The sequence below is a fragment of the Cynocephalus volans genome, chromosome 4 (genome assembly GCF_027409185.1).
Source record: "Cynocephalus volans isolate mCynVol1 chromosome 4, mCynVol1.pri, whole genome shotgun sequence".
Classification (NCBI taxonomy): Eukaryota; Metazoa; Chordata; class Mammalia; order Dermoptera; family Cynocephalidae; genus Cynocephalus; species Cynocephalus volans.
In genome coordinates this window covers 101,671,295-101,688,656 of record NC_084463.1, presented here as the reverse complement: position 1 = coordinate 101,688,656, position 17,362 = coordinate 101,671,295, and the positions used below count along the sequence as shown (strand labels likewise).

Sequence of the window (17,362 nt, the reverse complement as noted above, 5' to 3'; positions counted from 1 at the left end):
TGCCCATCTTTTGGTCTTGGCTGTCAGTGAGACTGGTTCTCTCAATCTGTGGACACTAACTCAATAGATACTCTGGTAATTCTCAGCACCTAGCCAAGTATCTCATGAGTAGTGCGGGCTCAATACATGCTTATTGAATTGAATCAACCTGATCCCACTGGGAATTTGAAATGTCAGTTTCACTAAAAGTGGGCATTTTGAGTATGGAGTTTAGTTCAATAAAAAGACAATTGTCCATTTGGAAATATTGTAAATATAAAAGCAACTGAAGCGATTTTAACAGGTGCATACTATTATTTTCAACAGTTTATACTTATTTCATTACAATAATCCATTATTTCTTTTCTTTGGGATGAGCTCCAGCTAAGCAAAAAGATTTTCATATTTCAAAAACAAAGCCCACTGGGGGGGGGGAGAAGATATAACAACCACAATTACTTGAAGTTGATACGACAAGCAAACAGAAAGGACATTGTTGGGGGGGAGGGGGGGAGGGAGAAGGGAGGGAGGTTTTGGTGATGGGGAGCAATAATCAGCCACAATGTATATCGACAAAATAAAATTTAAAAAAACAAAACAAAAAAACCCAAAAAAACAAAAACAAAGCCCACTGTACTACAAGACTATTAGGCAGCAATAAGTCAGCTGAGGACCAAACTACCATCCCGAAGGTTAAAAAATATTTAATCTCCTCGCCTTTTAACAACATTATTCAGCATGGCTTTATAATGATTGGGGTAAGAATTTATTTCTATGTAACACCCTTAGGGAGGCAATACAACAAAGGAGACTACAGTTTGCCTTTGCACAATAGTTGGGGGAGTGGCTAAAGACAGGGAAGTCATGTAAACACTGTCAGCTATAGTTTGAAAATCTAAGAAAAATAAAAATAGAAAGAATAAAAATAAACCAATCTCAAAGGACGATAGCTCTCTGACCCAGTAAACCTACTTCTGAGAATCTACATTACAGAAAAAATCCCCTGTATGGAAAAAAAAAATATAAAACTGTTTATTTAGAGTATTATTTAGAATAGTGAAAATCTAGAAGCAATCTAAATATTAAAGCTATAAAAGAATAGTTAAGAGAATTATGGTACAACTTCCTTATGGAATATTATACAGACATTAAAAAAATGATTATGAAGATTATCCAGCAACATGGAATGTCAGATAGAAAAATACACAAAATTAACTTTATTATCATAAGTATATTTTTAAAAACAGTAGAAAAAGGAATATATATCAAAACACCATGCTGTATACCATAAATATATATAATTTTCCTTGTCAATTTAAAAATAAATAAATAAAAGAGGAAGGAAATACATTAAATTGCTAACTATGTTGTAAGCATGAAGCCATTGGTCATTTTCTTCTCTATCATATTTTTTTTTTTTTTGTAATCTAGTTATATAAGTTTTTCTGTTCTAAAATTAATATAATTTCAAAAGTTAGGCTGTAAACTGGTATGGGTATTGAGTAAGAAAAGGCAGGAAAATAAGAGAAGGGAGGGATGAGGGATGAGGGACATAAAGGCTGACTGGGTCACCGGCAGCAATCCAACCACAGGAAGCTGCGTGAAGGCTCCAGCTACCCATTAACTGAGTAACTATATCAGCAGACTGTGTTCTTTTAAAAAAATGTTGCTATTTTCTAGGATTCTTTTCTTTTTTTCTTCCCAATCCTATTTTCTGTACCACAGCATGATACAGAAGGAAAAGAGTTAATCCCCAAGTAAGTATGGCTTCTTTCTCATTATATAAAGTAAACAGACTGTATATTTTAAAAACATTTATCTTCCATAAGGCACTTTTCAGTTACACTGTTAATGTCTGACAGTAGTGTTAATCATGTTTTCCAGATGAGTAATGCTTTTGTTGGCATCCATAATGGAAGAAATAATTTGGTACCCAGAATGTGTATTTCTGTTTCATGTTCCTCAGCCAGCTAACTTAAGTGTGAAGAAATACAACCCCCTCTAAATTATTTCAGTGCTGTTATTTAAAAGCAGGTTAAATAAATACTGGGTCCTCATTAAGCTATTTTGTGCCTACATCTCTCCTTTGTCTATACTGTCAGTAGATCTACAAAATATCATCTCTCAGTTGAAAAAGAGAAGATACAGGCTTCATAAGACTGACTAGAGGGAAGAGACAAGTATGATGAGGTTACAAAATGCTCCCTTCACAGAGGATATGACATGTCTCAATGAGCTGATGTCTTTGGACAGGTCACCAGAATACCCAAATTACTCAACACTTACTACATGCCACTGTACTAGGGGCATCTCCTTCACTCCCTTCCTTCACACTCAGAAGCCCTCTTTATCTCTTGTTAAAATTCTTCAAGGACTTTCTCAAATGACATTTCCTTCATGGGGCAAACTTCTTCCTTATTCTTCCAGCTGTTATTGAGGTTGTCTGATAACATTTCACAGAACCATGAGATTTTGGAGTTGCAGGGGGTCTGAGAGTCATTTAACTCAACTTCTCAGGCACCTGAGAGAAGCGTACTTTTTCCAAAGTGTGATGATGAGTTAGGAGTAAGCAATTTCAAGTATGCCAGCCAGTAGCCCAGTCAGACAGCGCGTCTCACTATGATCCATTAATATCAATCTGTTCTCCCAGCTTGTAAGCTCTTTGAGGAGAGAGACCAAGTCTTGTTCATCTCCAATTTGCCCAGGAAATAAGCACAAGGGCAGGCAATAAGTACCTGCTCATTTGATTTAGTTACAAAAGGTGCTAGCCCAGGGAAAATCAAAGGCTTAATTGGTTGTAAACCGTGGCTGGAATTTGCTGTCATCATAAACTCTGTACAACAGAACAGCCTAAAGTAGATGAGAATTATGACTTTTAAAAGACACAATAGGAAGAAGTATTTCATAATATGGAGCAACTCTGTTCTAATGAAAACAGGGCAAGCTCTTCTATCCCCAAACTCAAGTGGGTGATGTGTGCTTCTTCCTCCTTGCTGGATTACCATTAATAGTGAAATAAAAATAATTACCTTCAATAGATTGTTTTTCCTTAAAATGTACAAACACACACAATCCTTTTTAAATGTACAAGTGTATTCCCATTAGAAAATCAGAATGCTATGTAAAAAAATTGACAAAACTTCCAGGAATGTTTTTAGACTTTGGCCAGTTTCTCTAGCAAGGATATTTTACATATGAAGTGCACAAACATTAAAGAGGCACTATGAACATAGTGCGAAGTCAGGAGATTCAAATTTTAGCTTTTGATTTGCCACTATTCCACCTATCCATGCATCCATTCGTTTATTTCTTGCTCCAACAAATAATTATTGAGTACCTACTATGTGCCTGGCACTTTGCTGTGCACAGCAGTGATCCAGGAAGATATGGCAATTACATTATAGAGAGGAAGACAGACAATAAACAAAAGAAAAAAAATAAGGAAGACGGATACAAACTGTAATAAATACCATTAAGGAAGTATACAGGATGACAGAAAGTAATGGATGGGGATGTGGCAATAGGAATTACTTCTCTCTGACCAGTTATGCATCACATATCCACTATGTAATATCAGTCAAATCACTGAACTTTTCTGGTACTCAGATCTCAAACATGAAAAAGTGAGGTTGAGCTGGATGGCATCAGAATGGAAAGTAAGAAAACTAGAAGAAAACTTAAGCATGTGTCCTGGCCTTGTCTGTAAAACCCCACTAGCACTGTCTCCTTGTAAGGAGAGTACAAAAGCCCTTGGGAACTGAAGTTGCCTTCAGAATAAGCCCATACACTAAGAGTGTTCCTTTTACTTCTTTAAGATTGTTTACAACTCTCTGGATGTTTATTTTCATTTTCACCAGAGAAAATCTCTGAGACCTTCAGAAACACTAGATTAAGTTTTTTATTCTATTACTTCCAAATAAGAAGCATATTTACTTCTTGAATGGGATAATGAGTTTGACAGATCAGCATTGATAACCCAACTATTTTTTTTTTGCTGCACATTAAAAAAAAACAAAAAACACTAGTTTTTTCCTTTCTTCACCCCCCCGCACTAAGTTTAAATCAATTAGTAATAGGCTGAAAAAAAAAAACTCAAACCACTAGCAAATGATTATCTTTTCTTTTAAAAGTTGGCTATTATTAAGTTTGACTACAGAGCCAAAGAAGAGCATCATTCAATCAAAATCAGTCCATCACATCCAAGAAAAGAAACCATACCGAGTGTAAAGTGCCATTACTGGTCACCGCAGGAGGGCGGGCCCATTGCTCATTTTCCAGTTCTTCCATTACTTGGTTCATGGCACTCTTTAGCCATGTGTCCACAGAAACACCAATCTGCTTTAGCAAGTCCAGCCGGGCTTCAGCTTTCAACTTAATTATCTAAGAAAACCAAGAAAATGGTCAGAAATCAAGGCATTTTCTTCTCAAATTGATTGTTATTCCCAGTTTATTAAACTAGAACAATCTAGATATTCACCAGCAGTTCTTCCTTGGTATAGATGCTAATTTTTCATTTGGAGAGACGAAGAGATGGGGAGGGAGGGAGGGGGAGAGAGAGAGAGAAATACCAACCAAGAACAAGAATCAGGGCCCCCTGACAATGGCAAATGCCATACTTGCATTTTGACAAGGGTACAGTACTGATGATACATCAAATATAACTTATGAATAGGAGGAGATTAATGTGTCTTAAAGTTTGCTTTCTTTTCTTGTTAATAAGGCTATGCCTCAGAACATCCTAAAATCCAGCATTTTCAGTAGACTTCTAATCCATTTCCCAGACTTTTTCTTCTCCTCTATAATCCATCTTTTATAGTCTATGAATGACCTCATCATGTCACTCCCCTGCTTAAAAACCTCATAACTCCTGACTGCCTATGAGTAAAAAATTAATTCTTAACCTGGAATAAAATATCTTTCATAACTGGACTGGATTATTTCCTTCTACTACTTCTTTCCATTTACCCTATGCTCCCACACCACTGTCCTACTCACTGCTCCTCCAATACATCATGTGCTCTTATGCCTTTGTTCATGACTGTCTCTCTGAGTACAATGACTTTTCATTGCTTTTTCATGCCTAAGAGCTCTTATCCTTTGAGGGCCAGTTCAAACATTACCCTTTCTATGAAAATTTTCCTAACTATTCCTCCTCCTACCTTTGGCAGTTAATCACTCTGTTCTCTCTGCTCGTAAAGCACTCTGTCCTGATCTAATTATCATGTGATGGACATTATAATTAGTTTTTAAAAAATTTTTATTGAATCATAATTGATTATACATATTTTGGGGGTTCAATGTTGACATATGTGAATCAAATCAATATTACTAGCATATATATTGTTACAAATCGTACTTATTTTTTATGCCCCTTGTTCAATCTCTCCCTATTCCCCACTCACTCCCCCATCCCCATCTGATAACCCTAGATTTCTTCTCTCCTTATGAAAGAGTAATGGTTTACTCTGTTGATTTTTGCCTAGATCATCTGTCTAATGCTGAGAGGTTCGTTCAGGTCCCCCAATATTATCGTAGAGCAGATGCTTCTTCTGTCACTCTGGAATAGGCTTTGTGGAGAGAGACATCCTTTTCTTTTCTTTGTCTCTACTGGTGACTCTCCTTCTGTCAATGCACTCCAGTGGCTGGCAGACCATCTGCATGGTGGTTGTGACATCTAGCCGCTTTCGTGGCAGCCATGGTTATCGTGGTGGCTGCGCTGGGCCACCAACATGGAGGTGATATTTTTGGCATGCTCCTTGGTGCTGGCAGAGTGTCTGGTTGTGTGTGGGGGTGTCCGGTTCTTGGCTCCATACCTCAGGTTCCCAGGCAGGCCCCAAGGTGCTGGCGGTGTGCCTGAGCCAGAACTAATTTTTTGTCCTTTGCTTACTTCTAAAATGGGGAAACTTCCTGTGGGGATCAGTACTTGAGCTGTGTGGTTTAGCTCAATTGCTGCTTTGCTGCTGATTCCCTAGGGAAGGCTTTTTGTGCAGCTCAGGTTTTAATGGTTGACCTTACAGGTACCTCTGGCTCTCCAGAGACCAGGTACACCTGGATTGTGTAGAAACTGATCTGGGCCTTAGTCTTTTCATCAAACCACACCCCATGCAATTCTATACTCCTGACAAGTCTTCTTTGAGTATTCTTTCGCCAATCAGCTGTCCTTGCTGTGCCCCAGTGTTCCCCCGGTGGGCCCATCTCCCCACTGCCCATGCTGCAAACACTTCCCATGGGATGGGCTGTGCACCCGTCCCTTGTGATGACTCACTGGCCCCTGAGTGGCTCCTTTTTTTTGAGCTGTTATGGCTCCTCGCTCCTATGTGGGTCCAGAGGAACACTATTAGTGCTCTTGCTGGCCTGGGGGCCACCATGGCCCTCTTCTCCCCTGCTGCCTCTAAGCAACGCCATCTGAAGGGCACAGCTGCAGCTTTTGCCAGCTCCTCCATGCACTCAGCAGCTCCAGCCTTAAAGCGGCCATGGCACGAAATGGTTGGAGTGGTTTTTTCTTTCTCTCCTTGTGGCTTCTCCCACATGCATGCACTCCATCTCTTCCCCTGAACTCTAGCAGCCCCAGCTTGACTGTGTTGCTTTTTTATAGTTGTAAATTGGTTGATTTGTGGGAGACAGTGATGCTGTGGACTGTCTATTCTGCCATCTTGACTGGAAGCCCAAAATTAGCTCTTTAATTTTTTACCTTTTTGATATAACTGGGGGCTTCTTTAGGACTGGAGCACTGATATTCAGTGCTATTCTGTTATGTGTTTAGTAATCTTTTTTGAGTGACTATCCTATATAAAAGCACTTCTACTGCTTTTCGAAGAAAAGATTTTACTTTGAACAGACTCTACCACTTCAGTTGAAATTAATCTTAAAAGACTACCATGCAATGACACTGAGTTATGGATTGTTTTCCTTTAATAATAATTTTTAATAATGAAGTGCTTCTCTTTAATAATTCTAATACTCTTTAGCACAAGCTTAAAGAACTTTCCCTTTGATTGGCTGCCTTGTGTATTAACTTCTTTGTTAACAGTAATGTCTTTTTGCTTTTAGCGTAAATTAGGATGTAGCTGTCAGAAACAGGAGGGGTTGAGAATAAAAAGTTTGTATTCTCCATATTCATGAAAGGGAATTATTGCCTGTGCATTAGCCCTCATTCCATAAACCATAAGCAAGTAACCATAGAACCAGTTTTAAACCTGTCCTAATCAAACAAGTAATTGCATTGCTCTAATAGCCAGGCCTCTGAAAGTCAACCAATCAGTGACAGCTCCATGCTTCTGGAAGGCAAACAATCAACCCCAGCCTCATTGCAGGAGCCTGCTTCTATTCCTGCGGCTGATAGTCTTCCAATCTCTAAACTCATGGCTAAAAGTGAACCAATTCCTGGAACATTCCCCGTTTTGAAAATCTGCTAGCAAATAATAAATTCAGCTTCATTGTTTCTATTAGAGAGGTGGTCTCTTCCTTAAGGTTCCAATGAAATAATTTTGAGGACCCTCACCTGGTGGCTTCTGGTGGGACTGTTGGACAACAAGTGCCCTCACTGAGCCCTTTTGGTACACAATTTTGATCACCTTCTGGATTCTCTGCTTGGGAAGTTGGTATCAAAAACAATTTGAGCTTTGATTTGTTTCACTGGGATTTCACTGCTGAATTACTTTTGTTATCCAAAGATTTTTAAGCATTACAGATTTTTAAAAATTGAGTTAAAATTCACATTACATAAAATCCACCATCTTAACCATTTTAAAGTGCACAATTCAATGGCTTGGGTTATCATATAGGTCTTTATATATGATAATTACAGTTTTTGGGTTAGAGGCACACCATTTGGTAAATACTCTTGCAAAAATCTGCTTATTCTTCTGATAATTTCTCTTTTTCTTGGGGTAATAGTTGTATTGACGTATTGCTCACATACCACATAATTCACTCATTAAATTCTATAATTCTGTGATTTATACAGTTAATTTTAGAACATTTTAATCACCTCCAAAAGAAACCCTGTACCATTTAGCTATTATTCTCCTTTCCTTTCATTCCCTATAGTTCCCGGCAACCATTAGTCTACTTTCTGTCTCTGTAGATTTGCCTATTCTGGACATTTAATATAAATGTGATCATATAATATGTGGTCTTTTGTGACTAGCTTTCACTTAGCATGATGTTTTCAAGATTCATACATGTTGTAACATGTATCAGTATTTCATTTCTTTCAACGGCCAAATAGTCCCAAATAGTCTATCATATGGGTAAACTTTTTTTTTACCCATTTGTCAGTTGATGGACATTTGGGTTGTTCCTATTTTTAGGCTACTATGAATGATGTTGCTATAAACATTTGTGTATAGGTTTTTGTATGGACATATGTTTTCATTTCTCTTGGGTATATATCTAGAAATGGCATTGCTGGGTTTAAAGTTTAACCATTTGGAGAAATGCCAGACTGTTTTTCAAAGTAGCTGCACCATTTGATCCCACCAGGAGGGTATAAGGGTTTCTTCACACTCTGAGAAACACTTGTTAATATCTGCCTTTTGACTCTAGCCGTCCTAGTGGGTATGAAGTAAGTACCTCACCATGGTTTTGTTTGCAAATCCTTGATGACTAATGATGTTGAGCATCTTTTCATGTGCTTATCTGTCATTTGCACATCTTCTTTGGAAAAATGTCTATTCAGATCTTTGCCCATTTTTAAATTGGGTTGTCTTTTAATTGTCCTTTATATTTTGTCCTTTTATTATATGAGTTTTTATGTATTCTAGAAACAAGTCCCTTATCAGGTACATGATCGGCAAATATTTTTCCCATTCTTTGGGTTCTTTCACTTTCTTTGTAGTGTCCTTTGAAATGTGAAAGTTTTTAATTGTGATGAAGTCCAATTCGCCTAGTTTTTCTTTTGTTGCTTGGACTTGTAGTGTCATATCTAAGAAACTAATCCAAGTTCATGAAGATTTACCCCTATGGTTTCTTGTAAGAGTTTTATAGCTTTAGCTGTTACATTTAGGTGTTCATTTTGAGTTAATTGTTGTATATGATGTGAAGTAGGGGGTGTTAAAATAATTAATTGAAAGGCCATTAGACTGAGATGGCTCCAGTACCCTGGGTTCCTATCGAAGCAAACTGAAACCCAATTCAGTGAAAACAATAAAATGAAACTTAAGTTTAACCTATTTGAAACTGTCAACTACCTCCTAACTAGGGACTTTCCTGTGGAATGACCCAAATACGCCTACTGCTCCACTTTAACCAATCAAATATTCTCTTTGCCTTGCTTCTGAGTTTACTCTATAAAAGCTTTCCCCTTGTGCTCCTTTGGCAAACTACATGTCGTCTGGTGCTGCCCAATTCATGAATCGCTGCCTGCTCTAATAAACTTTTAAAAATTTTAATGGGCCTAACACTATCTTTTATCTAACAATATCTTTTAACAGGGTCCAACTTCATTCTTCTGTATATGGATATTCAGTTGTCCCACACCATTCTAGTATGCATTTAAAAGTAATGAAATGTTAAAAAAAAAGTGAATGAACAAGCTCTTTCTAGGAAATCATACATGTGAGTCATTTAACTACTGAAGCAACAAAAGAGAAACAGAGAAGTGTTCAGTATATTCTATTTCCTCAACAAGTAATCTAGTTTTCATAAGATTTATTTTCGTCAGTGCTTTACCAAACACTGGTGAACACGTATTTGCAAACTTAGGTTTGGACTGCAGTTCCAGAATTAAATGCTGCCATCCTCCCTTCAGGGTTCCAACTGCTTATATTTTAACAATTGTTTAAAAAGCAGAATTTTCCTGTGTTTTTAAATGAATTTTGATGATTTACCAATTGATTAAAAATTTTCAGAACATAGCTCTCTATAAACTTGATAGCATTCTAGATACCGACCAAATCATTTTGGAACTTTTAAAGAGGTAGAGCTTTTTAAAACAATGTTTAAAAAAACCCAGATCTTTTAGGACACATAATCTTGGAGTATTACCACAATTACTTTGATTTTAATACAAAATTTAACATAATCATATCCAAGTGTCAAGCCATACTTGAGTTTATGAAATATTTTGATAGTTTTAAAGTCTGTAAATCTAATTTGGGCCTAATTCATTTGCCTTCACAATATCATTTCTCTAAGGACAAGGACTATGTCTACTGTAACCTTAGGACAGTGCCTTATTTATAATAATAGTAGATAACAGTACTTGACACTCTATCTCTGGTATCTTTAAAAAACCACTCCAAACAACTTTTATTGTATGTACTAGGAACTATATGATTATACTATTTCATTTAATCCACAAAACAATTCTGGGAGGGGATATCATAAAGTCCACTTTATAGAAGAGAAAAATGATTTAACCTAGGTCATACTGACTGTGGTAAATTGTTACACTAATGGTTCTCAACAAATCATGCCTTCTGGTATCTATGTAGTCCCTTCCCACATTGATTTTGGGCTTGTCCATGTGATTTGCTTTGGTCAATGGGACATTCAACAATTTGATGGAAGCAGAGGTTCCTCCATAAGTGCTACTGGGACTTGACTTCTTGGAATGTGCCACCTTCGTGTGAGGAAGCCCAGTTTAACCTATTTGGAGATGAAAGACCAAATAGGGGAAAGACCCAGCCATCTCAGCTGAGCCCAGCTCTCCAGCAGACCTTCTTGATAAATTCAGCTATTTGAGTAAACTCAGGCAAAACCACCACCAGAATGGTGAGAGATAATAAACTATTGTTTTTTCGCCATAAAGTTTGGGGTGATTTTTAAAAGCAGCAACAGATTACTGTTTGAATAATTTAATTTCTAAATATTTGGGTATTTTCAGGGGTCTTTCTGTTACTGATTTTTAATTTAATTCTGATTGGTCAAATAACTTACTCTGTATAATATCAATCCTTTTAAACTTACTGAAACTGGTTTATGGTCCAGTATATAGTCTTGCTGAATGTTCCATGTGTACTTTAATAGAACATATATTCTACTCTGGTGTGGTAGAGTGTTCTTTAAATGCCAATTAAGTAAAGTTGGTTAATAGTCCTGGTCAAGTCTTCTGTATCCTTTTTTTTTTTTTTTTGTCATTTTTTCGTGACCGGCACTCAGCCAGTGAGTGCACCGGTCATTCCTATATAGGATCCGAACCTGCGGCGGGAGCGTCGCCGCGCTCCCAGCGCAGCACTCTACCGAGTGCGCCACGGGCTCGGCCCAAGTCTTCTGTATCCTTACTGATTTTCTATCGCCTTTTCCTTTCAATTACTGAAGAAGGATGTTGACATCTCCAATTACAATTATAGATTTGTCTATTTCTTTCTTCACTTCTGTTGTTTTTGCTTCATGTATTTCGTAGCTCTATGATTAGTTATATACACATCTATGATCGTTATATCTTCTGTTCAGTTGGGCTTTTTTGTTTGTTTGTTTTGATTTTTGTCTTTCAGTTGTTGTTTCCTGCCCAGTTCCTTGGAGTCTGTATTCCACATGTGTACTCAGGTTTTGGCCAAAACCAAAGATTTGGACGGTAATTTATATGCAAATTTGAGAGCTTTCTGACATCCATCCTCAAGCCAGTAAGACTGAGGCTCTTTGCTTGAGTTCTAGTTGTGCTGCCTCTCACAGACAAGTAGCTGTATAATGCAAATGTTACCAAGTATAGTCCTATTCTTGCAAGGAGCAATTCCTCTCCAGTTTTTACATGCTTTGAATCATTTTCCAGTTTTATCAAATAGCTTTTGTTTTAATATCTTTACCCCATAGTAAAGAAACTACTAATATATACTGCAGTTGGAAACTACTTACATATACTGCAGGATAAAGCAAATAAAATATTATGATAATATTATCAGGAACGAAGATATTTAGTGTAAGAGACAAAAGGTGTAAATATAAAATCAAAAAAGTTTAACAAATAATAATGATGAATTTTGTAGATTTATGACATATATAAATAAAATGAATGACAACTATAGGTGAAAAGGAAAGAAGGGGGAAATGGAAGTATAATACTGTAAGGTTCCCATATATGTAAAATGACATAATATTATTTGATCATAGAATCACAATAAGTTTATGATCCATACTGTAAATTCAAAAGTAACTGCTAAAAATAAAATAAAACAAAGAGGCATAGCTAATAAGTCAAAAGGGAAGGTAAACTAGAACAGTGAGGGGAAAAAAATAAACCTCAATGTCCCAAAGAAGACAGGAAAAGAAGAGAAAAGGCAACAACCATATTAATAATTACATTAAATACAAGTGATCTAAATGCTCTAATTGATAGGGAGCAATAATCAGATTGGATAAAAAGCAAGCCCCAGCTATACACTGCCTATAAGAAAGGCATTTAATTTAATTAATTTATTTATTTTGCTGGTTGACCAATACAGGGATCTGAACCCTTGTCCCTGGTGTTCTAACTCTGCACTCTAATCAACTGAGCTAACAGCCAGCCCTTAAGAGAGGCATTTTAAACACAAAGACAAAGTTAGGTTACAGTAAAATGACAGAAAAAGACATAGCATGCAAATATTAATTATTAGAAACCTGGAGTGACTGCATATATCAGACAAGGTGGATTTCAGAGTAAAGAACATTATAAGTAACACATTTTATTTTTATTAAAATAAATTTATTTTATTCACAGTAATAAAAAAGTACATTTATCAAGAAGAATTAACAGTCCTAAATGTGTGTGTACCTAGTAACAGAGCTCTGTTCAAAATATATGAAGTAAGAAATGACAACACTGGAAAGAGAAATAGAAAAATGGATATTTTTAGGACACAACACCCAATGAAGGAAGACTACATAGTCTTTTTAAATTCATTGAGATAGAATATATGCTGGGCCACAGAACAAATCCCAATAAATTTAAGAGGACTGAAATATGCTGAGTACATTCTCTGACCACAGGAAATTAAACTATAGCTCAATGATTAAAAGAAAAAAAATGATAAAACCCACAAAAACCCCTGGAAAATCCCCAGATATTTGGAAATCAAATAATACATTTCTAAATAACCCACTGATTAAAAATGAAATCACATATTAGAATATAATTTAAATCGAATCATGAGGAAACCACAATGTATCATACCAAAACTTGAGGAATGCAGCAAAACCACTATTTAGTTGGAAATTAAAAGTGCTTAGAGGAAAAAGAAAAAGTATAAAATCAAGAACTTAAGCTTCCATCTTAAGAAGCTAGGAAAAGATGAAAAAATTAAATCTAAATTAAGTAGATAAAAGGAAATGGTTCGTAAAATAAAAATCAATAAAATATAAAACAGAATAAACAAAGGCAAAAATTAATTAAACCAAAATATGATTCCTTGAAAAGATCAAAATAATTGATAAGCCTCAAAAAAGACAGATCAATAAAAAAAGAAGACACAAATTACCAATATCAGAAATGAAAAGGACATCACTACAGACCCCACAGACTTTAACCAAATAATAAGGGAATGTTATAAACAAGTTTATGCCAATAAATTCAACAACTTAAATGAAAAAGTTGAATTCTTTGACAGACATAAATGATCATAACAGGTACAGGAAAAGACAGAAAATATGGATAGCTTTATATTTATTAAAAAAGAAACCAAATCTAATTTTTTTTTTTTTGGCAGTTGGCCAGTACAGGGATCTGAACGTGCAAATGGCAGAATAGTACTCCATTGTGTATATATGCCACATCTTTCTTATCCAGTCATCTGTCGATAGACATTTAGGGTAATCTCACCTCTTGGCTATTACAGACCTGCAACGAACATGGGAGTGCAGGTATCCCTTTGGCATGCTGGTTTCCCTTCCTTTGCGTATATATCCAACAGTGGAATTGCTGGATCGTATGGCAGCTCTATCTGTAGTTGTTGGAGGAAACTCCATACTGTTTTTCATAATGGCTGCAATAATTTACAGTCCCACCAACAGTGTAGGAGGGTTCTCCTATCTCCACATCCTCACCAGCGTTTGCTACTCCCTATCTTTTTGATAACAGCTAGACTAACTGGGGTGAGATGACATCTCAATGTGGGTATGATTTGCATTTCCCAGATGCTTAGTGATATTGAGAATTATTTCATGTATCTGTTGGCCATTTGTATATCTTCCTTTGAGAAATGCTTATTCAGCTCCTTTGCCTATTCACCACCTTCTTTTTAATTGGGTTTTTTTTTTCCTGTTAAGTTTTTTTTTTTTTCCCCAATAGAGGACCGGTAAGGGGATCTTAACCCTTGACTTGGTGTTGTGAGCACCACACTCTCCCAAGTGAGCTAACCAGCCATCCCTATATAGGAATCTGAACCCGTGGCCTTGGTTTTCAGCACCACACTCTCACAAGTGAGCCATGGGCTGGCCCTCTGTTGTTTGAGTTCCTTGTATATTCTGGATATTAATCCCTTGTCAGATGCATAGTTTGTAAATATTTTCTCCCATTCTGTAGGTTGTCTTTTTGCTCTATTAATTGTTTCCTTTGCTGTGCAGAAGCTTTTTAGTTTGATATAATCCCATTTGTTTATTTCTTCCTTTACTGGCTGTGCTTTTGGAGTCTTATTCATAAAGTCTTTGCCCAGTCCTACTTCCTGAAGTGTTTCCTCTATGTTTTCTTTTAGGAGTTTATAGTTTCAGGTCATATATTTAAGTCTTTAATCCATTTTTGAGTTGACTTTGGCATATGGCAAGAGGTATAGGTCTAGTTTCATTCTTCTACATATGGATATCCAGTTTTCCCAGTACTGCTTATTGAAGAGGAAATCTTTTCCCCAATGTATTTTATTGTTGCCTTTGTCAAAGATCAGTTGGCAGTAAGTATGAGGGTTGATTTAAGGGTTCTCTACTCTGTTCCATTGGTCTGGGTGTCTGGTTTTATGCCACCACCATGCTGTTTTGGTTACCACAGTTTTGTAGTATAATTTGAAGTCAGGTAGTATAAGGCCTCTGGCTTTATTTTTTTTTGCTCAGGGTCGCTTTGGCTATATGTGGTCTTTTGTTGTTCCACATGAATGTTAGGATTGTCTTTTCTGTTTCTGTGAAGAATATCATTGGTATTTTGACGGGGATTGCACTGAATCTGTAGATAGCTTTGGGCAGTATGGACAATTTCACAGTTAATTCTTCCAATCCAAGAGCATGGAATGTCTTTCCATCTTTTTACATCCTCTTTAATTTCTTTTGACAGTAATTTGTAGTTCTTGTTGTAGAGATCTTTCACCTGCTTGGTTAAATTTATTCCTAGGTATTTTATTTTTTTAGTGACTATTGTAAATGGGCTTGCTTTTTTGGTTTCATTTTCTGCTAGTTTGTTGTTGGAGTATAAAAATGAAAACATGAAGGATGCAATGGAATTTTAACCAGCTTTCTCTCTTATATATATGTATTTATGGTAAATAAATAACTATTGAATGGGAAGAGAAAAACCAATGAATATATAATGGCAGAAGAAAGAAAAAGGTTATCTATAGAAAACATTACTGTGAATTCCTCTGAAGACTCTTGTGGTCTAGTCTATCCAAAAATTTCATTATGACAATTCTGCAAGTAATACCCCCCAAAATATGCCCTCTTATTTGCCAGCTAATTTTATCTGGGCTACTTTTTGTACCTGATAAGTGGAAACCAAGAGAGAGATACTTTTAAGTTACCAGTAGGATTAATTAAATTTTATAGATATTCAAAACTAAGAAAATGAATCTGGCATCATGGTTTTAGCATATTCCATATTTTTGGTAAGAGAACTATCTTTGAGAATGCAGACTTAAATACTTGTATTAGAAGAAGTTAGTAATTCTGTTATGGGATCTCACTTCACATTTTTAGTTTTAAACTAACAAACACAGCAAAGTTTAGCACATTCATGGAAATAATAGGTCATTCTGCTTAAATAAAGACTCTGTGTGACTGATACCTACTACTGCTACTACTGGGGATTGGGAGTTTGATGGAGTTAGGGTACCAGATGGTGACAGAATGGATGGAATCTGGAAGTGGAAAACACAAGAAAAAACATTATTCAGAAAACTTCTGAAACTTATCTCAAAATAATTACCCTTGTTCCACCAAGTCTCTGAAACTGGCTTCATCCAGAGTGTGGAGAAAGAAACTAGAGGAAAAACCATTCTACCACAAGCCAGTGTTTCTCAAACTAGGCAAAGGCCTGCCAGCAATACTTGGCCAGAGCCCTAGGGTAGTGATTTAGCCACGACACTAAATTTAGAGAGCAAAATGGCTATTCATTGCACATACTGCCTTTTTACTACAGAGGCTATGAATCAGACTGTGCCAGGAACAAAGCAGAGGTGGGATTACTGGGGTTTCCCTAGATCAGGCAGATGGCAAGCCTATTGTGGTTCAGATCACTTAATGTGCCAAAAACATGTGCACATTCCCCATGCTTGCCTATACTCCCTCTCACCTGATCCTACAACCACTGAAGCACTTCCTCAAAACATGTAGAATCCTGAAGGAGTTAATGAAAATTGCTAGTTTAGATTAACCATCAACCAGTGCAAGAATTCCTTGTATAGAGTCCCTGACAGACACTTGCCCAGAATCTTCTCACATACTTACAGTGCTGCATTATGTTCCAGGGATGCTTATTCTGTTGTTGGGAAGACCTGTTAGAAAATATTTCCCAATACCAAACTCAAACCTGCCTTCTTCCTACTTAATCTTTTGATTCAAGTTCTGCCTCTTGAGGTTACATGACATAAATCTGTGTTATCCCCTTTTCTCTGACTAATCAAATATTACTCATCTGCCAGTACCCATCTTAAATCCTACCTCTTCTGTGTTTGCTGCCCTGACAACCCCTCCCACAGTGATCTGTATCCTGAGTTCCATAAGTATACTTGTATGGACCACTCCTTGGCATTTATGCTCTACAGTTTAATTAATTTTGGCATTCAGTCTTCCTAACAAGCACATACTCTCTTGAGTACTGAACAGCCTCTTTTTTAAAAAAAAAAATCTATCTCCATATCCCTTTACCGTGTTGCAGCTGAGTACATAAATATACTCATATACATAGGCCCTCCATGAACTGGCCCTAACCACAATGAGTTTATTTACTTTATACCACATTTCCTTACAAAAATCCACTCTAATTCATATCCCACTGCCAAACAGACCCTATGTATTCTTCCTCTGCTATACTTTCTTGCTTCTTACCTCAACCTCTCCCCCTCTAGGGCAGGGAGTATTAGCCTCCAGTTAATGAGCCTAATTGGACATTGTACACTAAATGTACATTTTTTTGTGTGTGTGGGAGAGAGAGTTTCACAGCTTTCATACAACCCTCATTTTCTTGCCCTCTCTACTTAACCAAATCTTCCTTAGTGAAGCCCAGCTCATGTCCCTGGGATCCAGGGAATCTTCCATGTGAGGGAGA

At 36.7% G+C, this 17,362-nt stretch overlaps 1 protein-coding gene across 3 annotated transcripts in view; it reads right to left on the bottom strand.

Annotated features, from left to right (window-relative positions):
- Nucleotides 1–17,362, bottom strand: part of FCHSD2 (FCH and double SH3 domains 2) — a 320,644-nt gene that overhangs the window by 19,761 nt on the left and 283,521 nt on the right. For all 3 annotated transcript variants that reach the window (XM_063093284.1, XM_063093285.1, XM_063093286.1), the window contains one exon: nt 4,198–4,359. In XM_063093284.1, the coding sequence (XP_062949354.1) occupies nt 4,198–4,359 (162 nt within the window). The remainder of the gene's footprint in view (nt 1–4,197; nt 4,360–17,362) is intronic.